The following is a 25,665-nucleotide window of genomic DNA, read 5'->3' as shown; positions in this document are numbered from 1 at the left end:
GCCTCATAAACAAGAGGAACAGAGGCCCTCCTCCATGCCATGACTTGCACATTATAGGGTCAGAAAACTATATACATATGTGCACTACTCTTAGGGTTGCCAGGTTTAACAAATACAAATTTAGCAGCTCATCCCACTACTGGGCATATATCCTGAGAAAAACATAATTCAAAAAGAGACATGCACCCCAGTGTTCATTGCAGCACTATTTACAATAGCCAGGACATGGAAGCAACCTAAGTGTCCATTGACAGATGAATGGATAAAGAAGATGTGGCACGTATATACAATGGAATATTACTCAGCCAAAAAAGAAATGAAACTGAGTTATTTGTAGTGAGGTGGATGGACCTAGAGTCTGTCATACAGAGTGAAGTAAGTCAAAAAGAGAAAAACATATACCGTATGCTAACACATATATATGGCATCTAAAAAAAAATGGTTCTGATGAACCTAGGGGCAGGACAGGAATAAAGATGCAGACGTAGAGAATAGACTTGAGGACACAGGGAGGGGGAAGGGTAAGCTGGGATGAAGTGAGAGAGTGGCATGGACATATATACACTACCAAATGTAAAATAGATTGCTAGTGGGAAGCAGCTGCATAGCACAGGGAGATCAGCTTGGTGATTTGTGACCACCTAGAGGGGTGGGATAGGGAGTGGGGGAACGAGATGCAAGAGGTGGGGGTAAGGGGATATATGTATACATATAGCTGACTCACTTTGTTATACAGCAGAAACTAACACAACATTGTAAAGCAATTATACTCCAATAAAGATGTTGAAAAAAAAAATTTAGCAGCTCTGTCCACTCCACACACTTGTCTCCTAAACTGGCCTAAACTCAGTGTCAGAAAACCTTCTGATTACTTTCTCCTCTAAGTCAAGGAAGCAGGTTCATATAGTGGGCAGGTTACTGGACTTGGAGACTGAAGCCCTGTGTGCTGATCTCAGCACTTGCTACTTGGTTTGGGTAAGTCCATTATGATTTTAACCATCAAGATTCTATTATCAAAAGGTCCATTTCCAGACTTTTGAGAATCGCCCTTCTCTGTGAGCCACCATGCTAGGTGCTGGAGAAATAATAAACAAGCACAGTGCCCTGCCCTCAGGGAGTTTAGTGCCTAGTGGGAAAGAAAGGTGAGAACTCCAGGGGGAAAGGTAGGGCTAGAAATCAAGACTGAGCTGATTTTTCTTTTTTCTTTTTTTGGTTGTCATCGCATCTCTGTCAGATTACATTTCTCTACCTCTCTATTTTTCCTTCAATGTGCATCTTGTTTTACTGTACATGTTTTCATGAGAAGCCTTTTGCCCTGGAGAGAGATCTAACAGAACCTGTTACTTGGCAATAGTAGCCTTCACACAGATGAACATAAAATACTGTGATATCTTGCAATCCAAGTTAATCACGTCATTTGAGACTACAAATACCTTTGGGGAAGTCATACAAGAAGACTCCATCTTTCTTCCTGTCAGAGGGAAATGTCTTCCGTGCCATTTGCAGTTACTTTGCTCATTAGATAAATCCTGGAAGAGGGAGTGAGAGCACAGTCAAATTCCCTAGGTACTAACAGCTTCCCAAGGAGTCCCCAGCACCCCTGAAGAAAAAGTTCTTCCAGTGTTAAGTCCAGAAAAGCAGAAGTGATAGCGATAGCAATAGTAACCAGAGAAGTTTGGGGTGTGTAGACCCAGCTTAGGCCCCCTCAGAGCATGATGTCCGAAGTGAGAATAAACTGCTTGCCCGTGCGCTGGGAAGCAGTTGCGCCTGGCCTCCTCACATTGACCTGCCTGTGTGCCTTTGTCCACAAGCTCAGTTGTTTTCAGTGGTAAATCTTGGGTGATGAACTAAAAAAAAAACTGTTTTCTTAAAAATGTAAACATTCTATTTTTCTTCTTTCTACTAATAAAAATGTATCTATTTGATTAAGAGACTTTCCAGGATCATTTATCTGACCTTTGTTTACTGGGTTACTTACCGGTTTTTTCCAAAGCTCGCAAGCCCACTTTCCAGCCCTTCTCTCTCTGACAGTAAAATCCCACTGACTCGAAGTGAAGTGGTTAAGAGCTCTAAAGCTGGGAGATGTCCAGCTGGGTTTACATCCTGGTTCTGCCTCCTAACTGCTGCAAGAATTTGGGAAAGTCGTTTAATTATTTAAACCTGTTTCTTCATCTGCTTATTAGGGAATACAGCTGACCCTTGAACAAGGGGTTAGGGATCTCCACCCTCCAGGAGGCGGGAAATCCATGTAGAACTTATAGTCGGCCCTCCGGCTCCTCGGCTCTTCTGGCAAGAATCCAACCAAACACGGATCCTGTAGTTTCACAGTGTTTACTATTACAAAATTTCACATGTAAGTGTACCTGAACAGATGGTCAATAAGATAAATTACACAATTAAATTTTTTTCATCATTTGCAAAAATATATGACAAACTATGGTAACAAAGTTTTTTGTTTTGTTTTGTACAAATGATGCAATCAACTAAGGAATTCTAATTACTATACCAATCATGAGTTAATAGGCATGTTAAAACCCTGCCATTTTATGTCAGGCTGAAGGAGTCCTGGTTGGCAGCACAGCAGGAGTGTCAAAGTTGGCAGGAGGACCCCAGGGCTCCTGACTTCATCACCTCCACCTTCTCTTCCAAAGTCTTGGCTACTATAGATAAAACCTGTAGTACTTCAGACAAATCGGTACATAATCGAACCCCAAATGTGCATCAGGGTGAAACTTTCCAAAAGGGGTTGTGAGATCTACGCAATCTAGGAAACTGTCTGGGTATCTAAGCATTCCCAAAATTTCTGCCACAGTCAGCAAGTTCTTGAAGGTTCTGTGACATTAGAACCCAACTGGGCTTTGGTATACCCAAGGCTCCCTGGGGCCCAGACAGCTTGACAGTCTCAATTCTGATCTACCCAAATCTAGTTAATGACTTAAAATCAAGAACAAACTAACCTAGGTTTTGTGTTAATATCCACAACTTTACGTATAGGTTTTTCTGTTATGATTATTTACCTAATGCATGGAGAGGAATCATCATCTAGTATGATGCTTAGTAAGTTGGTCTCACTAGAGACTCAGTTCTGTTATCGGGGAATAACAGGGGAAGGTGGTCTAGAAAACTATGAACTGTGGCATTAGGTCTAGATTTGAATCTAAGCTATTACCTGAAAAAGTTACTTAATCTCTTGGGAACATAGTTTCCTCAGTTGGAAAAAGGAGAAAATACTGTGGATTAAAATAGATTTGTCCACTACAATAAGTGGACAAAAAATGGCACCCGTCATCATTATTATTATTATTACTAGTAGCATATTTTTATGCTGAGAGTTAATACTGTTTTAATTTGCTTTCAAATTTCTTAGAAGAAAGGCATCATCCTTGGCAAGTATCACAAATAAAATGTACGTAGGAAGAAAGTTGATTTACATAATCATCTAATCAATTGATTATTACTCCCTTTTGAGAACTTTCACAATAGCTGCAGTGAAATCCAGAGATAAATATTGTGCCCTGTAATTATGTGAATTTGAATATAATGCAGTCAGAATATGTTTCCCATCCTCTTCAACAAACTTATCTTGGTCATTATATTAATCTCAACACTGAGATTTATGCGACTTAGTTTTTTATACTACCACTACAGCATCATAGAAGGATTTTATTATATTTTTTTTAATTTATATTTTATTTATTATCACTTTTTAAAACTTTTTTGCCACATCATGCAACATGTAGGATCTTAGTTCCCCAACCAGGGATTGAACGCGCGCCCCCCAGCAGTGGAAGCTCAGAGTCTTAACTACTGGACTGCCAGGGAAGTCCTGATTTTATATATTTTACATTTGGATGTCATCACTGTGACGGTCTTTTGATGTGTCCCTTTGGCCAGGCTACAGTCCCTAGCTATTCCATCAAACACTAATCTAGGTGTTGCTGTGAAGGTATTTCATAGATGTGATTAAAGTCTACAATCAGTCCACATCAACTAAGAGATTATCCTAGATAATCTGAGTGGGTCTGATTCAACCAGTTGAAAGGTCAAAAGCAGAACTGAGGCTTTTCTGAAGAAAAAGAAATTCCACCTGTGGACAGCAAGCTTCAGTTTGTGCCTGTGATTCCCAGCCTGTCCTACATGACAGCCTGCCCTCTGGCTTTCAGATCTGCCCAGCCAGCCCCACAATCATGTAAGCCAATTCTTGCAATAAATCTCTTAATAAATATCTTCTACTAGTTCTGCTTCCCTGGGTTAAATGCTGAGATAGCCATGAAATTTTTGTTTCTTTTTGCATTAAATCTAATTGACTGCACCTTGACATAGAAGGCAGAAACTTCTCCTAAAGGTTCTCTTTATTATGAATGAGTTGAGTGGGGCTAATTATTTTCATGATAGATGTGCAAATGCTTTTAATTCAACAGGTTCCTCTATTTTGCTATATCTTTCTTACCTTTCCATTTCAGAAAGAACTATCAGATGTATAATAGATTCAATAACAACCTTCCTTTGTAAATCAACCTTTTATAATTTAAAAATAAATATATTTAGCTATCGCATATAAGTGAAAAAGAGAAAATAAAACCCTCATGTCTAATTGGCAAAAAAGTTGAAACTCATAAGAAAATAAATGATATTTCCTAAAGATTTAAAAGTAGGTTTTAGAAAGGCCTTAGATTTTAGAAAAGGAAGTGCAATAAGAAATCATTTCATCAAAATAGAAGCAAACATTGTCACTGCTTTGCCAGTGACAATCCAATTTCAAATGACTTAGCAGGAAAATTTTTATAACTCTCCTAGACAGAATGTCTTAAAACTGTCTCTTAATACTGATAGTCTTTTGCCAAGTTTCATTTCATCCTTAATTACTCTGAGAATTTCTAAAACTAGAATACACATACAGGCTTTAAGAGCTAATTTGAAAATAAAAACCCAAAGGAAGCAGGATTTGAAACTAAACTCAGATTTTAATTTAACAGAAAGTATTATTCATGACAATTTTTTCTAAGATAAATGAAGTAGTCCTTTTAAAAAAACTTCACTTTTAGAAATGTTAAACATTTATTCATTTTCTTATTGGGAGCTCTTTTCCTGGTTGTAATAAGAATATGCACAAATAATCATACATTTTGATTTTGAATATTGCAACCCAAAATTCAAAGTGGTTTTTTCATATAGGTTAGGTACTATTGTAAAATAAATTAATTTTAATTACAAAGGACTAGTACCAATATATATCTAAGAACTGTATTACCATTTACTTGTAATAACAAACATGTGCTTTGATGTTTTCATTTATTATTATAAAAATCGAGTTTTCAATGAAGACTATGGTTGTGAAAATAAATTTGAATTAAACAGTCCTTTAAACATAAACTAAAAATCATGGAAGAATAAAATGTCAAGCAAGTGAACATTTTTCCTGTGATATATACATAAATATTGTCATGTAAACAAAAGCAAAGATCAAGATTAAGTTAAATATCCTTGTCAGCAACTGAAATACATAGATTAAAATGGTTATTTTATTTTCTTCATGCTTCCACTGAACACAGCTGGCATAAGCACAGCAATAGGAATTGGATGAATCTTTGCATTCCCCTCATACGCTTTAGGAGGATACATACAATAAAGACACCTCTCTATGAGAAAAGAAAATATTAGAGGAATCAGACTCCTGAAAATCATGACTTTCAAATATTAAGTCACCTTTTTTGCCCTTCTGTGAAACTACATCGTTTATCAGAATTTTGCCAGTTGAAAGACGGTAAAGCTGACACTGGCGTGATCCAGCACTAACACGAGTGGCAGCAAATTAGGCACAATGATACACAGATTTTCCTCTCAATGCGGATTATCCATGCACTAGGAGATAATGGCTTCCAACACAAAACAAACATTTTTTGGATAAAACAGACAATATTTAAGTGGATATATTTTCCACAGGAGTGTTTCTTTGAAGTGTGCCCCAGAGACCACCTGAATCAGCATCAGGCCAAATACTCAACAAAATAAAAGTGTGCATTTGTGGGCCCAATCTCAGACCCTCTGGGGGCCCTGGGGATCTGTACTGTTAACAAGCCCCCCGGGAATACTTAGACACAAATTCATATGAAAGTCTGAATATCACTCTTGCAGACTATTGGGGATTTCTTTTGACTCTTTCTTTGACCACAAATATTTCATTATCTCTTTCCTGCTTCTTATTTATTCGCCAGAAGGAAAAACAAAACCAAAAACATTTCTGATTTTGTCAGTAAGTGGTGATAACTAGTAGTGGTATTTTTTTTTCCCCTCAAACAAATATATAAGAATAGGCAACATATGATACTGCACCTAAATTTTTCAAAGGTACACCACAGTACTTTTTTTTAAAGCTTTCAAAATGTATACATAATAAAAACGTTCAAAATGGTTTGTAAACTGTCATCTGATCAAGACGATCCAGTGTAAAGAGAACTGCTATTCAGTGTGGTTGCTGAATTCTCACAAAGGCCCCTCACGGTTGTCTTTCACAAACACTGAGCCTCTTAGCAGGCACCCCAGAGCTCTCACCAAACGATGCACTTGCCTACCAGGCAGCATTAAAGTACCTAAGGATTGCTCATAAAAATAGAACAAAGAAAACAAAAGCTCAGTTTCAACTCCAACCACAAAAGGAGTCTCAAGACCTACTGCCGATATGTAAGATGAATACAGATCATGCTGACTTTCCTCAGAGAAAGTCTAATTTCAAATATACTTACTAATATCTGCCTGAAATCTAGTTTATATTGAAAGTGGAAAGCATGATACACTTCAATGTGCTACTAATATCTACTACAGTGTTTATGTTCTATAAGATCCCTATGGATAAAAGCAATTTTACCTGTGAATAATATAAATTAGAAACCAAAGAGGTAGGCAAGTATCATCAGAAGATGATCTCAAAATAACATGTTGAATAACATGCTTGAATCCCAAAAGAAAGGTTAACTGGAAAATGAGTTCCAATACCATGACAACTGCCTCAAGAGCAGGGTTTCCCAGGTCTTTCATGATGACATCCACCTTCCAAAGTCCTGACTCCTGATATGGTGCCATATGCTCTTCAGATATTCAATTTTAAGAAACATCTAATGAAGTAAAATGTAAAAAAATAATACTGGAGACCAAAGAGTGAAGCTGACAACAGCTGGGCTCTTTAAAAATCTCTACTCTCGCATTAGAGTTGGACAAGACCTTGAAGATTCATCTAGTCCAACTCTCTGGTTGTACAACTGAAGAAAAGAGGCTCATTCCTCACTGGTCACAAAGCACTATAATTCTGAAAACATGCTATAAATCCAAAAAGTGTTCAAGGTTAACTTGCCTATTTATAAAGCCCATGATGTAGCCAACAGGCTACACTTTCAGCACTTATGGCCATAGTCTGAAGCCCCATCCCTGGGGGATGTTTTTTAATGTGTTCCCATGATTAGAGAGAGAAGGGCACCAAAGGCCCTGGTTGCACCTGGGGTAGGGGAGAGGCAGAACATCATCAAGAGAAAAATAATTTGAAACCCCAGACCTGCCTTAATGAAAACTTGCTCTAGGCTCAGACCAGGGCTTATCTTCACCTCTTTACAGGAGACACACCTGTGAGCACATTCACATTCTTCAATAGCCAGCTCTGCTCTGGGCAAGCACTGGGGCAACAATGCTGTTCTGCCCAGAACATTGAGAAATACAGCTGGACAACTGGAAACATCTAAACCCACAGGGCAAAGACCTATATACAGCTGTATTTAACTGCTCAGTAACTGTCACTTGTTTTGCAAACCAAAAAAATTGCTTTATTTCTTTATACCCTTACTTACCTAAGATTTTTAGTTCCGCTCTAGAAAGGTAGTTATAAATGATTTTATTTTTTCTTTTCTATTTTCCAGACTTTCTGTAATGGTTTCACATTTCTTTTGGCAATACAAAAAATGAAGCTATTTTTAAAAAGAAGGTTTTAGTCTAAAAGAAAATGAAAGGATACACATAGTTCCCTCTTGACTATGAAATGTCCAAACCTGAACTTGAACGAGGTGTCCGTGTGGTACAGTAGAAATGCAGTCTCAGGACTCGGACAGATTTTTGGATCCCACCTCTACCGCTAACCTTGGGCAGGGTTTTAGTCTCTCTGAGACTTGCCTTCTTCATCTGCAAAAAGGAAGAAATAATACTTCCCTCACGGGGTGCTGTGAGGATAAAATGATGCACAGGGCCTGGCACATGGCAGACGTCTAGTAAATGGTGCCCCTTCTCCCCACTGGACTCAGAGAATCCTTGGTTAAAAGGAATCACCACAGCCCACACCAGCCACAGCCTCACTGCATCCCATTTAAATTTGCAAGGGTGCTCCATCTCCTCAACTCTGCCCTACTGCTCTAAAGAATCACTATTGTGCTTAGAAAAAAGTTCTTCATTTTTATGTTCCCTCCTTTAAAACTGTACATACAGACAAAACATTTTTAAAAAACTATCTTCCTAGAAATAATGCAATGTTTCCTAAAGCACAACATGTCATATATAAAAACAATTCTGAAAAACATGACTGAATTAGTTTGTACATTGTTTCTTAAAGTGCACCAAAGTAAATATTCATGACCTTTAAAATGTCACTAACCCCCTTGGGTTATTTTTTTAAATAAAACTAAATATTTATCTATGGAGATGTATGTAGTTTTTGGCTCCAATGTGATGGCAAAAAGCAGCAGTGTCTTCCAGAAAAAAATAATTGATAAACTCGACAAAGCATATCTTAGCAGCATACAGAATACCTACAATGCACTGTAACTGCAGGCTCAATAAAGCACAATCCTGATTCCTACTAGAAAAACAAAATCAATCAAAGGAACAGAAAACCATCTCCCCACCCTAAATCAGGGATTTCTCTTGAACCCTGGAGGTAACACGTGTGATCACTTCCCTATTGTGTATCCTTGGTAACAGACTTATATAACTAATCACCATTCTTTCTTTACACTGCACACACACACACACACACACACACACACACACACCCTATGAAAAACAATATAGTTTAAGTGGAGAAGCCACGAGAAAAAAATTCAAAGTCAGATAAAGAACAACCATCACCCAAAACGTCAGGCAGTTCCAATATTCACACCACAGTCCGATGTTCCCCACACACGTAGACAGCACTGGGGCGTATCCGTCGCCTTGTGTGGCCAGGGAGCCGTGGCAAAAACTTGAGGGACTTAGGCATCATGTCCAGGCAGGCGTCATGGAATTTCTTAATCCTCCAGTAGTAAATCAGTGGGTTCAATGCAGACTTGAGGTAGCAGAGCCAGAGTAGACAGGTGCTAATCTCAAAAAAGTTGTGTTGATAGTAAAAGTGCTTGCTGAATGTTGCCACAAGGCTGTAAGTGGTGAATGGGGCCCAGCAGCAAATGAAGACAGCAAAGAGAATCAAAATGGTTGTGAAGGCACGTGTTTTAAAGCCCATGTCAATGCTCATCTGGAAGGGTCTCTGTAGACTCATGAGACCCAGTTTGCTGGCCTGGCTGAGGCATATACCTTCAGGGTAGCTGTGGATCCTCAAGGCGTTGTGCCGAAGGGTACTGAGTATGCCCATAAACGAATACAGTATCACCAGGAAGGGTAGGAAGAAAGAAATGAGAGAAATCAAAATCACATAAGCCTGGTAACCCGGATTGGTTGTGTACCCAAACACACACTGCGGGGCTCGGGAAGGTATCTGCAGGTCAGGGTTTCCTACTGCCAAAGGAAAAGCTACACAAAAAGAAGTTGCCCAAGAAACTGCAATGAGAACCTTAGCCCTATATGGATTTAGCTTATCCTGCCTCTGGACTATAATAAGAAACCTATCGATGCTAATGATGAGCAAGATGGCTACTCCCTCTATCACAAACAACCAGAAAAACATAGCAGATACCCTGCAGAAGAATCTCCCAAAAATCCATCTGGTGGTAAGAATGGTGACCAAGGCAAAGGGCATGTTCAGAACTGCAAGCAACATGTCTGCAAAAGCCAGGCTGGCCAGGAGGATGTTAATGGCAGAGCGCATGGCAGCTTTTTGGTAAACCATGAGGCAAACAACCAAGTTCCCAAGAAAAGACACAAACAGAATAAATATCATTATAGCAGAAAGGATGATCTGGAGAGGCAAGTTTAGGCTCTTTAAAACTGCTGGTGTTGGGGGCACAGCTGTACTATTCAGTGTCAAGGAACTCATCCCGGTGGGAGCCATGGTTTCAGAACTGTATCTAAGCAGCGGACCAATGTCGGGATGCTGGAACGGTGGAGGGACCGTAATATTCATGTTGGCGCTTTCATAAACTACGAATGTTGTGTTGGATGCCCCAGTATGGGACGCAGTCAACACCGCAGAGAAGACCATGGTTTCAGCAGGATGGAAGGCGCCGGCAGAGATGTAGGTGTTCTTCAAGCATTTCAACACAGAGCAGCAGGATCATGTTTCATTGATGGGCTTGGAAACACACTCTGGAAAACGGACAAAGACTTCCATCTTCCATAGGAGTCCTTTTGCCTGAAAACAAGCCCAAAACACAAAAAATGAATGGGAATGAGTTTTGTAAATAACATTTGACTTCTTACTGTTCATCATGAAGGACCAGTTTTGCGCTTTTTTTAACACTTTAAAAATATTTAAGTCTCTATCCTAGTCATCACTAAAGTACTGTTGTTCTGTTGTTTCATTTTTAGTCAACTACAATGGAAATTTCATGACATTCATGTATAAAGTGAAAGGGAAAAGAATGAAAATGTATTACTGCCTTAAAGGCAAAAATTATAACTTTACAGTTAATTTTTCTTTTAAATTTCCAGGAGCAGCATAGCCTCTCCACAGTCACTATTAATACAGATTTTATTAATAATGGTTCTCCTGAGAGTATTCTTGATAGCTCTTTGGTACAGGTTCATATTCCATTTTTACATTAGCACAAAACTAGTTGGCAAAGAACCTTGAAATCAGTATCCTATTTAACACATGATAATCAGACACTTTTGCTTTAACACTTTCACAAGTAGGAACTAGGTTATTTCTAATGAAGGGTCTGAAACAGTTTCCTGGCTTTCTATTTTATTTGTAAGTGTTTCTTCCCAGAAATCCCACCACATAACTACTGGAGAAGTTATTCAAGAAGAGAAGAAAAATTATCTGTAAAACGTCTTGGTCATATTTTTAAGACTTCCTTTCTTTTCTAAAGCTCTCTTTGCTTCTCCTATTCTCTCTTCTTTCCCATGCACCCATTTCCACCCTTTATTTTCTGATACAAATACTTCTATCTTCTCAATTTCTTCTCCCTAAGACTTGTATGTCAGCAACTTGATAGATGTCAACCAAGAAATAAAGATGGGGATTCTAAAGAAGATGACTAGGAAAATATTCAGGCGTGAAGAATGCATTCTAGAAAACATTTCGCTTTCTCGCTCCAAAAAGTTTATCACCTTTCTCTTATCCTAACCCCCAACTTCTTAATTTCTGTGACCCTGGAGTTTTCTGTAAAGGACTTCCCTAATCTACTATCTTCCTAACCCACTTTTGTTATGCAGGTTCTTATTCTTTACTGGAGAGCTAACTTTAATCTCTTTAATTAGAAAGAACTCTCTTTGGATTTCTGGGTAGATTCCTTTAATAAATCCCTAAGATTGAGGGGGGTGGTGCATAGTAGTTTAAGACAATGCTGTAATTTTCTCATTATATGAATTTACAATTACTCATTGATCTTAGGGGTAAATGCTAAAAGTTCATTTATTCATTTCCTATAGTATTGAGGGTAGAAGCATCCCATTTACGAGACCCAAGATCCAGCACTGTAGCCAAATCGTGGGCTCTCTACCATACTCGTATCTCTCTACAATCCCCAATTTGTGGTCCAGGGCTAACCTTATGAAGAAGGAGAATATCCGTCTGTTTGTTCAAAATATTAACTGTACTATACACTTTCACTGTTATAGCTTAATTTCTTTGTCTCTACTAGATGTTATCCATCCTCACATGTTCACTTTGAAATGCAAAACATACCTGGATAAGATGCCCCACTAATCCAGTGACTCCCAAACTTTATTAACCACAAAGGGCCAATGGGAAAAGGGGCAGTGGTAGCTTTACACCATAATCACCACAAGTCTCTTTATAACTACCTAAATATACATACAAATGAGAATAAAGACTGTGCTTACTACATAAATCAGCCTCAATACGATTCTATCTCTAGAGAAAAAGTATAAATGTGTACCTTAGGCAAATGTGTATATTAAGCCTAAGGTAACAGTGACAACTGTGCTTGACCAAGTAAACAAACATATCCACCCTGAAGGTAGCACACACTTTAAAACACTTAGTTTTCTCGACCATGTTGAGGAACTAAAACAAAAAATGGAACGGAGCCAAAACAAAACCATAATTTAAAAGATGCTTTTTAAGGTTGTTACATGTGTGTATATAGTCACAACATTTTACTGCCATTGTAAAAACTTCTAACTCAAGTCACTCAATTATTCGTCCATCAAATATTTATTTCAGAGCCTACTATGAGCCAGGCACTGGAGAGACAGTGATGAACAAACGGTGCCTGGATTTCTGGTTAAACAGGACCGAACCACCACCTCAAGATTACACTGAAATGACAGTAAAGGGATTTTTAAAAATAAAATGTACAACTCAAAAGGACAAGAAGTATGGATAAAAGATACATCAATAGATAAGAGATTTTTTTAAATGTTTCAAAGCAAAAGGCAGATGGTGGTGTGGTAACTGAACAAAGTAGAACAGAGAACTTTTTATCTTCAATACTTCCACAGAAATATGCTTAGAAGAAGCTGAAACACCCTGTAGATCCCCAGAGAAGCTCTGGATTAGGAGGTACCAGTTACCACAGTTAAGTGTAGGTGTGGCTGAAAACTGGGAAATTGAAAAATCTATACACAGAGCCATCGGAACCCCACTCCAGGCTCGGGGGTCTTCTCCTCCAGCAACCACATGAAAGCACGTACTCCTGTGCCAGTAGCCCAAGTCCCTGGCACAACTGAACCTGATAAGCACTAAACTTTAGCATATTAGTGCAGGGCTGAACACAGCAGGACTGGATGAATGTCTGCACATTCAGCATGAGAACCTAGCCCCCATCTCCACCCTGTTCCCAGACGGCCAGCAGCCAGGCATATGCTACCATGCAGGACTGAAGGACTCGTCTTTTCCAGTAACTTAAAAAGCCCTAGAGGAAAAAATTCTAGATACTAACATTTGATGGTGTCCCAAGAAAAATGCCAGCTTGGTGCCCAGTTATCCTGGATACTGAAGCCCACCCACTATCAAGGCCAACCCACACACACAGAGCTTCCAATCAGTTTTTCAGTGCTCATTAAATAGAAATGGTAAATTTCCCAAATATATAAAGAATCTATAAAAGGACTAAACAAAAGCAATGTTATAGTTAAACATTAAGGAAAAGAACTGGAATCTCTAATAACAGGGAACATAACATACATGAACTTAATAATGCCTTTGCCCTGGTATCTGTACATGCTCTTCATTCATTGTACTCCTGGCTACCAGAACAGAAATATTCTCTGGCCTTTCTTTTCTCACTGCAAAGTGTAATAACCAAAGCAGAGCTTTTGAATACTCATTGTAACTATGTTGAAAGATTCTTTCCTCTTAGGCATTCTCATCAAATACCACTGTGACTTGCAGTTTCTTTGAATTTCACAGAAGACTAAATAAAAGTTTTATACTTAAAATTTGTGTTTCCAGAGGAAATGGGACAGTAGCAACATAAGAACAGTAGAAAATTAGCTCAGGTCAGTAATATTTGCTTAACAGTCCTAATGTTTAATCTAGGCTAGTCTTTATTTGCCATTTGTCAGAAACTCTTATTACATATTCTAAGTAAGAAAAAATTAAAATTGTATGTGAAGGTACATATATGTGTATATATTCATACACACATACATATATACACACACATGTATGTACACATGTAAAACTCATGTATGGCAGAAGTGATTGAATTTATGATTCTTTCTCTTGTCTTATAGCAGCTACAGAAACAACATTGGGGCAATCAGATTAATGATACAAGTAAGTGTTTTATGTTTGGGGTATGCCAGAATGTCACAATTACTGGGGCTTCACAGGCTGGAATGGGCAGTGGAGGTTGTAGAATTCCCCTGGTCTTCGTCCTTTAGTCTTATCTGCAATTCCAGTGCTTTAGATATTTGTTTCAATTCTCTGAAAAAAGTATATGCTCCTAAAAGGCAGAGACTGATTTTATAAATCTCACTGTCCCCTATGACTACTATGCTTTGCACACAGACAATGCATATATGGTAAATTATATTTATTTGCATTATGCTTTGTCAGATCAGAGAATTTCTTTACTCATTTTAATATTTATTTATACATTATATGCACATAATTTTGCTTAAAAAATTATCAAAAGAGTTTTTCAATGGCAGTCAAATCCTGTACTACCCTTCACCATTCCACTTCTGTTTTTAGAGGTAGTCATTTTTAATTATTTTAAAGGTTTTTATCAAACGTACTTATTCTTTATATATCTAAATAATATGAAGAATTGCTACATTTTGATTTATCAGTATTGTATATTACATCCTGATTTCCTAATTAGGATAAGGGTTTAGCTGCCATAGCACCTCCTAACTTACTTTTCATCCCTTCATACTACCAAAATCTTTATTTGAAAATTTTGAATTATAGAAGTTAGTGTTTCTATTAATGTATTTAGGCTAATAGTATATTTACTGATAAGCTAAAAGAATGTTTTCTTTCTTGTATAAATTTTGGATTTCCTAGAATTAATAATTTACTTTTTATTTTCAATTTTTAAAAATAACTATCAATATTTTTTACCTGCTCCACCTGAGAGATTTTATATCTAGAAGTATTATACTTTGGAAGGTCAGATTTATCAACTACATTTTTATCTTGGAGTCATTCTTTTGGCCTCATGTCCCTCCCTGAAGTGATACACTTCTCTCTGTTACAAAGATGCCAGCCAGAAACATCTCTTTACTACCATCTTGGAAATCCTCCTTTCTGCCTTGGGCTCTTGGCTTCCATATTTCCTAGGTCCTTTGTCTTTCACTTCACTGCTTCCTTTGTTCACTTCCTCCTTTTCCAGGAACCAATTGCTTTTGAAGAAGAACACAAGGGAGGTAAATTTTGAGTCCTGTATGTTTGAATAAGTCTTTATTTGTTCATACTAATTGTCTCAGTTTAGAATTCTCAGCTGAAAATAATTTTCTCTGAGAATTTTGAAGGTGTTGTTCTACATCAGTGGTTCTCAAAGTTGAGGGTATATAAGGATCACCTGGAGCACCTGTTAAAATACAGACTCCTGAACACCACCCCCTGAGTCTCTAAGTCTGTGGTCTGGGGTGGCGCCTGGAATTTGAATTTCAGGAGGAGAGAAAAATTAAATTGAGAACTTCAAATTCCAAGCTCAAGGATTAGATGAAGATCCAGAAAGCTTCTTCAACAACAGTGAAAGAAAACTTTTATCTCGTATTGCCCCAGAAATGGAATTTCTGAAAACTAAATCAAAGTCTAATCCTATGGGTGGCAATGTTACAATGCAAATTGAATTCCCAACCTTACAGAGACTCTTCTGTTAAAGTTAGGGCCTGGTGGGGAAGGAGTAGGGGCCTGAAAATTGGGATGAGGGTATATGGGGATTTTGATGAAGCTGAGGCTTAGGACCTTGTGCTGCAGTCTTCTTTGCCAATAGTAATAGCTTTTCCTCCCTTGCCTAATGAGGTTAGCTCTCTCTTTGCCTGAAAAATCAGTAAGGGCCTCACCTAAGATAGCATCTTGCAAGGGACTTTTGCCCTTCCTAATGACCCTGCCCCATCTACCTCTCTTGCTTCTAGACCTACGACCAGAATCAAGTCCCAGCAGAATCCAGTGTGAGGTATAAATTGTGACCTAGAAAGAAGTACCATTTATATCAAAAGATATGCAAGATAATTCCAATTTACATAGACAGAAACCAGGGAGTATGTATGGAAATGGATGCTGAGGGTATTGAGTCAGCTTAGAAGGAATATAATGTTAGATCAGATCAAATTTATTGATATGGGCACACTAAACCAAGATTCTGGATTCTCTGTGCTAGCTCAGATGGCTGAAAATGGCTCTAATAGTATGTTCAGTTGGTTGATGGAAGCCTGGTCCCAAAGGTAACCTACACTACATGAAACTGAGATGCCATAACTCCTTGTTAGAGAGGGAACTATCCAAAGACTTCAGCATATAGGAAAGTTGAACTGGATTTATCATGTAAGACCTGCTCACCCACTTATAACTATATCACTTGGTAGGATCCAGAGGGCACTGCCTTCACCAAGTCTTTGAGAGATACATTGGTTGAAAGGACCACCAGCATCCTTGAAGATCTCTATACTAGCTACTCTCTGAAGACCAGGAATGACAATGGGCAATGTTGCCATCCAAGAAATGGGTTCCTAAATTGAATGGGGATGATAGTATCTCAGAGTGGCAGGGGCTCAGTGACAGTACTTAACAAAAGATGAGGTGAGCATGATTATCAAAATGGGCAGCAAGCAAAAGCTGAAATCAGACTAGTCTGACCTGCAGAGATCACTGGTGTTTGATCATGGTGTTTCTAAGAGAGAAATAGTTAGAAAGCTACCAAGTGCTACTTGATCTGTATAAGCAGCAAAGCTATAAAATAGAAAAATGCAACTCCTCAATCAATTCCCAAACTTGAGCCAGGACACAGACCTAGAACCTCTTGTATTCAAGGAAGCCAGGCCCCTTTGAGGAAGGACCTTGCTACACAGCTATAAATTTATACTATAAATCTTCCAGTCTTCCCCCAAAAACCTGCAACCAATTACCAGGGTATACATTGAGGAAGGGGAAATAATCAGAACTTTGTGGGATTGTTAGATATGGCTCTGAAATGACTCTCATTCCTGGAGAACCAAAATGGTACCGTGTTCCACCATTCGGAGTAGGGGCTTATAGAAGTCACATGATTAATGGAGTCTGTGCTCACTTCCAGCTACCACTCACCCCAGAACTCATGCCATCATTATTTTCCCAGTTCTGAAATGTGGAGTTGGTACCGACACACTCAGCAGCTGGCAGACTCCCTCACTGGTTCCCAGACGTGTGGAGTTAGGGCTATAATGTAAGAAAGCCCAGGTGAAACTCCTAGAACCACCTCTACCTATGAAAGCCGGAGACCAAAAGCAACACTTTGTTCCTGTAGAGACTGCAGAGATTAGGGTCATCATCAAGGACTTAAAGGATGAAGGTGATCATTCCTAACACATCCACATTCGACTTGCCTATCTGGCATTAGAGAAAACAGATGGATCTTGCAGAGTGCAGATGCTGTACCAGATGTGATTTCTTTGCTAGAATAAATAAACACACTCCCTGGCATCTGGTACACAGCTATTGATTGGGCAAATTATTATTTTTTTCTTTATATGTGCTAGCAAAGAATGCCTGAGCAGTTTGGCTCCAGCTGGCACCCTACTACGCTACCTCAGGGTTCTATCAGCTCTCCAGCACACTCTCATAATCTAGTCCACAGGGACCCTGACTGCCTCTCCGTTCTGTAGAATGTCATGCTTTCCATTACGTGCTGACTGAGAAGTAAGTAGTAACTACTCTATACTTGGTAAAACACAGATGTGCCAAAGGTGGGGAAAGATTACTTCAAAAATTTGGCCTACCATCTTTGTAAACTTTCTAGGGATCTTGTAGTAGGTCAAGATATCTCTTTCTACCACTAAAAAATAGGCACAGTACTTAGTAGGCTTTTTGGATTTTGATGGCATCATATACTTATTTGGGTATGTTATTCTAACCCACTTATTAAGTGGCTTGCAAAGCTGCCAAGTTTGAGTGGGACATTTAATAAGGCTCAGCAACAGGTCCAGAGTGCCATGACAGCTGCTTTGCCACTTGGGCTACATGACCCAACAGCTTCACTGGTGTTTTAAGTGTCTGTGGCAGATAGGGGCTGCTACATAGTATGGCATTTGGCAGTCCTTCTATAGGTGAATCACAACCTTTATAGGTGAACAGAGACCCTTAGGATTTTGAACAAAGCTACAGGGCATGAGCATTTCATGTGAACAGGGTTATCTGACCTTCCAAAGCCATAAAATTGGGTATGCACAGAGCTCTTCAACCTTAAACAGGAGAGGTGAATATGAAATCAGGCCTGGCAAGTCCTATGAGCACAGTTAGGTTAACATAAGCAAGTGGCTCATATTCTCATAGCTCTTATTCTTGCTACACTGATCCTCTCTTCAAATGTCACCTGTGGCCTCACTAAGACGAGTTCCTTATGACCAACCAGTTAACTAAAGAAGAAAAATTCAGGCGTGATTTAGAAATGGTTCTATACAATATATTGGTGCCACCCAAGAGTGAAGAGTTGTAACACTACAGCCCCACTCAGGAGCCCTTAAGGTCACGGCAAAGGGAAAACTTCCCAGAGGGCAAAGCTTTGAATGGTATATAGTCATTACTCGGTATCCCAGGGGATTGGTTTCAGGACCCCCCACGGATATCAAAATCCAAGGATGCTCAAGTCCTTTACATAAAATGGCATAGTATTTGCATATAACCCCCACATATTTTCCTGTGTACTTTAAATCATCTCTAGATTACTTTTAACACCTAATACAATGTAAATGCTATGTAAATAGTTGTAAATACAATGTAAAAGCTATGTAAATAGTTGGTGTGCATCAAACTCAAGTTTTGCTTTTTGAAACATTCTGAGTGTTTTTCCAAGTGTTTTCGACTGGCCGTTGGTTGAATCTGCAGATGCAGAACCAGCAAATACAGAGGGCCTACTGTACCTGGTTGTTCATTTAGAAAGAGACATGTCAGAAGTACTGATCTACACTCATTCGTGGACAGTAGCTGATGGTTTGGCTGGCCATATACATGCTCACCAAATAGCAACTTCATAGATAAGGAGCTAAATAATCTGGTAGAGAAGATGATGCATTCTACAGAGGTCAACCAACCTTTTTCTCTACTCTTGTTCTTCTCAAAAGGGATTATGAACAAAGTGGCCATGGAAGTACAGATGGAGGTTGTACACGGCTCAGCAACATGGGATTTCCACTCACCAAAATGAATCTGGCTACAGCCACTTAGTACTTAATCTGACAACACTGAGGCCAAAACTTGACTTAGTGAATATGGCATCATTGTCTGGGGCACCCGCCAGCCATCTGGTGGCAGGTTGATTACATGGACTACTTCCATCATGGAACACTTGGTTCTCACTGGAATACACTCATATCCTGGATAATTTTGTCAAATTAAACTGTCAATCATAAGATCAGTATGTTTAATATCTGTACTTCCTTTCTTTCACAGAATATCCCATATGTATACAGAGAAAAATAATCAGAAAGCTAAAAATCTCTACCTTTTCAGTTACACATTTGGAATAAAACAGTGGCAATTCAAAAACAAAACATTTAGAATTTTGTTTTTAAGTACGTAGAAGCATATCAAGATATTTAGTCCATACTCAAAGCAGGAATTTGTATTCTTAAAAGAGGATAACTTCTTTTCTCCTGAGTTTTTCTAGAAAGTAGAGTGTGAAAGAATGTCTTAAGCTTTTTTAATATATATAAATTAGCTTTTTAAAAATTTCATAGCAACTCTGAGATGATTACTATTATAATCCCCGTTTTAAGTGTGAGGAATTAAATACCAACAAACTAGATAATTCAGAAGAAATGGACAAATTCCTAGAAACATACAACTTACCAAGACTAAATCATAAAGTAATAGAAAATCTGAACAGACCAATAATGAGCAGGGAGATTGAATCAGTAATTTAAAATCTCCCAACAAATAAAAGCCAGGACCAGACGGCTTCACTGTTGAATTCTACCAGACATTTAAAGAATTAATATCAATCCTTCTCAAACTCTTCCAAAATACTGAAGAGGAAAGGATACTTCCAAACTCATTTTATAAGGCCAGCATTACCCTGATACCAAAGCCAGACAAGGATACTACAAGAAAATAAAATTTATAAGCCAATATCCCTTATAAACATAGATGCAAAAATCCTCAACAAAATACTAGCAAACAGAATTCAAGAGCACATTAAAAGGATCATACACTATGATCAAGTGGGATTGATTGCTAGGATGCAAAAATGATTCAACATATGCAAACATTAACAGAATGAAGGATAAAAATCACATGACCATTTCAATAGATGCAGAAAAAGCATTTGACAAAATTAAAGACATTTTCATGATAAAAACTCAAAATAAATTAGGTATATAAGGAATGTACCTCAACATAATAAAGGGCATATATGACAAACTCACAGCTAATATCATACTCAAAAGTGAAAAGCCTTCCTTCTAAGATCAGGAACAAGACAAGGATGCCCACTCTTACTACCTTAGTCAACATAGTACTAGAAAGTCCTAGCCACATTAAAAATATAGACAAGAAAAAAAATAAAAGGCATCCAAATTGGAAAGAAAGAAGTAAAATCATTGCTTTTTGCAGATGACATGATCTTAGAGAAAATCCTATTAGAACTAATAAATAAACTCAGTAAAGTTTCAGGATATAAAATCAACGCACAAAATCAGTTGTGTTTCCATACACTAACAACAAACTACCTGCAAGAGAAATTAAGAAAGCAATCTCATTTACAATAGCAACAAGTTTAACCAAGGAGGTGAAAGATTGTACAATAAAAACCATAAGATTTTGATGAAAGAAACTGTAAGAAGACACAGATAAATGGAAAGATATCCTGAGTTCATGGATGGAAGAGTGCTATTAAAATATCCATACTACCCAAAGTTATCCACAGATTCAATGCAATCCCTATAAATGCAGACATAAAACCATACCACACAGTGGTTTTGAGAATTAAATAAGATAGGTTGCAAGAGGATTATAAAATACAAAGTGCCATCAAAATACAACATATTATAACCATGATCTTTCTACAGCACTTCCAACTATTTTATGCAATTCATATCTTTATTGTACACCTTTGTGGGAGTAAAAACTTGTTCAGCTTTTTGGAGGGTAAACAGGAAGTATTTTTCAATATCAAAAATAAACAATTTAAACACTGTCTGGAATTCCACATTATAGAAATAAAAGCAGAAACATGAAGATAAGGATATTTATTGCAGGATTATTTAAGAGTGAAAAACTAGACCCTTTCTAAATGATCATCAATAAAATAGTAGTTAAATGAATTATAGTACACACAAGCTATCACAAACAATAAGCTAATCCATAATACTGACACCAGAGAATATTCACAAACACTGAGTGAAAAAATCAACTTGCAGAATGACATACAACATACTCCCAGTTGTGTATGTATGTAGATGTGTGTATATATGTGTGTATGTACATGTAAATGTATATGTTTAAGCAGACAAATAGAAGAACATACATCAAACTAACAAAAAGGATTTCCTCTCTAGTGTGAAAATAAGGGTGCAAAATATATTTTCCTTCTTTACTTCTGGCTTTTTAAACGTTTTTTTCACATCAAACCAATACTGATCTTTATTATTCTGTGGAACTTTCCTCACTGTTTCCTATATAAAACAGGACGCAGGACGCAGCCTATCTTCTTTATAACCTATCAGCCCTAACACAAAGCTGTGTACTCTAGTGATGCTAAAAATGCGGTAACCATTTAGAGCACCCTTTAACCATGGAGAAGAGAAGCAAGCCATCTAGTTTGTGGATCTTCTTGACAAACTGGGCCCAGTGAAGGCCCTGGGTTCAGGCTTCTCAGGACTCCCAGCAGACACCTCCCACCTCCCCGGGTCCTAGCTCACTGTACACACTCTAAAGGGTGACCTTGAGTCCACTGAGCCCAGGCTGCTGGGAAGGTTGAGAAATTAAAACAACTGCTGCTGTTCTAGAACTCTTCTGTCCCTTAAGGAGTGAAGTATACACATATTTGGCCTCTAGTAAAGACCAGCAGAGGACTAATAAGATAACCGAAGTGTTCTAGCAAATTCATAACTGGCACAGTAAAATAAAAACAGGTAAGAATTTGAAATACTGGCCTTACTCAGACTGTCTGCTTTTGTCTTGAGCAAAGTGAAAATCTAAAGGAAAGGAAAATGCCTAAGAGAAGAAGCACTCATATCCTGGGTTACTGAGCATCTCTCTCCCACTCTGGGCCACAGACAATGCTGGAGGAGGAAAGGCATCACACCACTGCCCTTCTCTGATACTCACCACACTCTCAGCCAAAAATTTCACTTGGTCTCAAAGGATTCCTCCCTTCACCCGTATCTTTCCTCTCATTCAGGAAAGAAATAAAATTAACACTAAAAGAGGAAAGAGACCATGCATCACACATAAATCCATCTTCTTTACCTATAGTGGCCCTTAATACTTGTCTAGAGATTCTAACTAGAAACGGGGAACGGTAGACAAAGAACACACCAGGATGGACGCAAATATACTCAGTCTACTCTTGAGTTCTCTAGGGGGAGCCAGAAACAAAGAAACAGGCATTTCAGCTCAGAAGTAGCCCAAATTTCAACTTGATTTCATTTTTACAAAAGCAATCATCTTTATTGGGCATTCTGCTTTAAAATTTAGAAAAACAGTCTACAAATAAATTTATATCACTATAGCAATGTCTATTTTTTTGGGTTGAATTATTATTTTTTGTTTTATCTGTAGATAGAGTAAAAGGAAGCTTTGAACAAACTAACCAGAGGAAAATATTTAACAACCAAGTAGAGTGGATGGGGTAGGGGAAGGCTTATTTGAAGTCATTTTTACAAAGAGAAAATCATCATTGCATCAAAATTTCACTTATTTTCAAGGTATATCTAACTTAAAACCTACATGCAATAAAGCTAAAGGGAAAAAAATGCTATGAGCACATTTTAAGTATGAACCATAGCAATGTTCTATATTTATTAACACTGTTCCATCCGTAATATATTTCTAATTCCAACCAGAATACTCACCACAAAAAAAGGAAGAATTTTTCTCATGAATGTTCAAAGGAACATTTAGTTCTTCCATGGACATTTTAAAAATTAGATTATTAAGCATGAGGATTTATTTGCATTCATGTTACTTTTCCCCACAATCACCAAAGAGAAATTAAACTAAATATCAGCAAGGGCTTTGCTTCAGAGGAAAATAGTCTAAGCAACTGCTGATGACAAAACTGAAACTCAAGGGGCAAGAAAGCTCAGCATTTAATAGAAAAGTAAATTAATTATAATTAAAAACTAGGAAAATGTATTTTTTAAGTGGCTAATAGAAGATTAACCTTCTGGAACCTTTCTAGGAATACAAAAACCAACAGAAATGATGAGCCCCATGGGTGATGGGTTTTGCTCATCTCCTTTTGTCTCCTATTTCTAATTCTTAGTCTTTGGCTCACATTCATTAGGTCGTTGTTCTGCTGAGAAATCTTTACCTGCCTTGAAACTATTATTGGGGAAAATGCAGGCCAATTTAATTTCATCAGCCTTTTTGAATAATTCAGACACATTATTTAACCTGCCACTGATGTTTCTCACAGTGGTGTTCGATTATAAATTCAAGGAAATACCAAGTCTTATTAGGTAATGAACCTGGAATCCTTTATCACAGCTCTGCCTAGAACTATAACTGCTGTGTTAAAACTTGAATATCTCCTTTTTTTGCCTATAAACTACTTGCATAGAGCAAAGGGTGAAAACTAGTTTTGTTCTGTTTTGTTTTTTATACCTAAGGGACTATATGGGTACTCAGATTGAAATCCACATGCTAATTAAAAGCAATATAATTTAGTCTGATTTTAAGAAACACACATAAAAAAGAAAGAAGATTTAAGCTTGGTTCTTTTCTTCTCAAGCCATATGCAATCTCCTCCCTACCCACTCCTTCAATTACTGCCTGAATGCAGACACCTGACAAATATGTTCCAACGGCCCAAACCTGACTTCTGAGTTCCAGGCTCACATACCCAACTGTTCACTTAACATCTGCACTTGGATATCTCAAAGGCACCTCAAACCTTAAATGTCCAAATTAAACTTAGTGGGGTGGTCTCTCCCCCCTCTAAGTGACCCCACACCAGAGTTCCCATGTTCAGTGACTGGACTGCCACCCATCTGGTTATACAAGCCAGAAACCTAAGAGTCACCTTGACAGCTTCGTCCCTCAGCTATAATTCATTCCTTCCCCCAAGAACTGTCCATTTTAACTCCTAAATGTTGTGCCTTTCAGGCCACTTCTCTCGAACCTCTCTGCCATCACCCTGGTCCAAACTACCAACAAGTCTCATGAGGCAGTAATTTTTTCCTGGGTTATTCGCAACTGATTCCCAACACCTACGACTGTGCCTGCCACATGGTCCACGTTCAGTAAGTATTTGCTAAATGGATAACAGCCTCCTGCTAACTATTCATCCATCCTCATAACCCATTTGCTGTGTGAACTTTTTCTCTTTTGTTACTGTGGGAATCTTCTCTGGCCAAAACCTAGCCAACCCCCCACTCCTGTCCTATTGTCTCATTTCTACATGTATTTCTCCGTGATAAGACTCCATTGGCAGTCACTTTACAGTTATCCATGGCATCCCTAGATCCGTACCTGTGCGCAGGCCTGCCCGCCCCTGCCCCAAATGGAGAACAGACTCTAGGAAGGCAGAGATGTGACACACTTTTTGCTCAGCACTGTGTCCTTAAACCCAGTTAAGAACCTGGCATATAGTATATACTCCATAAAAAGCTAGTGAGTCATTAATTTTTAAAATTCTTTCATCATATTTATAACCCGGTGTCTCCTTTTACTCTCTGTTTGTGAAACTCTTAAAAAAAGAGTTTATTCTACAGCATTGTCTTTATACTTCTTTACTAAAACATTTGGTCTATCTTGTCTCTTTGGGAAGCAAGCTACAGAGATTAGTATAGTAATACAGGGAATAGACGAAGTCAAGTACCCAGTGGGATCTGACCCTCAGGGCAGTTTTCTGTTCTCTAAGTAAAGAGCCAGAGAGTTACAGGATCTTAGTTCCCCAACCAGGGACTGAACCCGGGGCCCTGGCAGTGAAAGCGCGGAGTCCCAACCACTGGACCACCAGGGAATTCCTTCCAGGTACCTTTTCTAAGGCTGCAAATTGGACTAAGCACCTTGTCTCTGTGCTCCAAGTGCACTCTCTGCACACCACCCCCCCAAGTTAGCGCTGTGTTACAGTGACATTCTCTCCCCAGGAGCAAGGCATCTGGTAGGAAGTTTTTATTAGGTCTTTCACTAAGGCCAGACGGTGAGGGAAGACTGATTTTTAAGAAGTAATGGGGATATATGTATGCATATGGCTGATTCACTTTGTTGTACAACAGAAACTAACACAGCACTGTGAAGCCATTATACTCCAATAAAGATGTATAAAAAAGAATAAAAATAAAAAATTTTAAAATTTTTCAAAAATTAAAAAAAAAAGTAATCTGGGATTTTCTTGGATTAAATACATTCTGTTACATATAACTACCCACCAAGTAAAAAACCCACCTCTGTGAATCCCTGTAATAAAGTAACAGAACTGTCTCACACGTTAGGATTTAGAGATAATTTTAAACTTAGAGAAAAAAAAGCTACCC

General features: G+C 38.2%; 1 protein-coding gene across 1 annotated transcript in view; it reads right to left on the bottom strand.

The window, feature by feature from the left end:
• Window positions 1-8,730: 8,730 nt before the first annotated feature.
• The window catches only part of GPR63 (G protein-coupled receptor 63), a 43,465-nt gene continuing 26,530 nt past the window's right edge, over window positions 8,731-25,665 (bottom strand). Inside the window, exon 2 of the mRNA XM_059942042.1 lies at window positions 8,731-10,537. Within this exon, the coding sequence (XP_059798025.1) occupies window positions 9,128-10,387 (1,260 nt within the window). The 5' untranslated portion in view covers window positions 10,388-10,537 and the 3' untranslated portion in view covers window positions 8,731-9,127. The remainder of the gene's footprint in view (window positions 10,538-25,665) is intronic.

This window comes from Balaenoptera ricei, chromosome 12, assembly GCF_028023285.1.
Source record: "Balaenoptera ricei isolate mBalRic1 chromosome 12, mBalRic1.hap2, whole genome shotgun sequence".
Taxonomy (NCBI): domain Eukaryota; kingdom Metazoa; phylum Chordata; class Mammalia; order Artiodactyla; family Balaenopteridae; genus Balaenoptera; species Balaenoptera ricei.
This window is presented reverse-complemented; position numbering and strand designations above follow the sequence as displayed.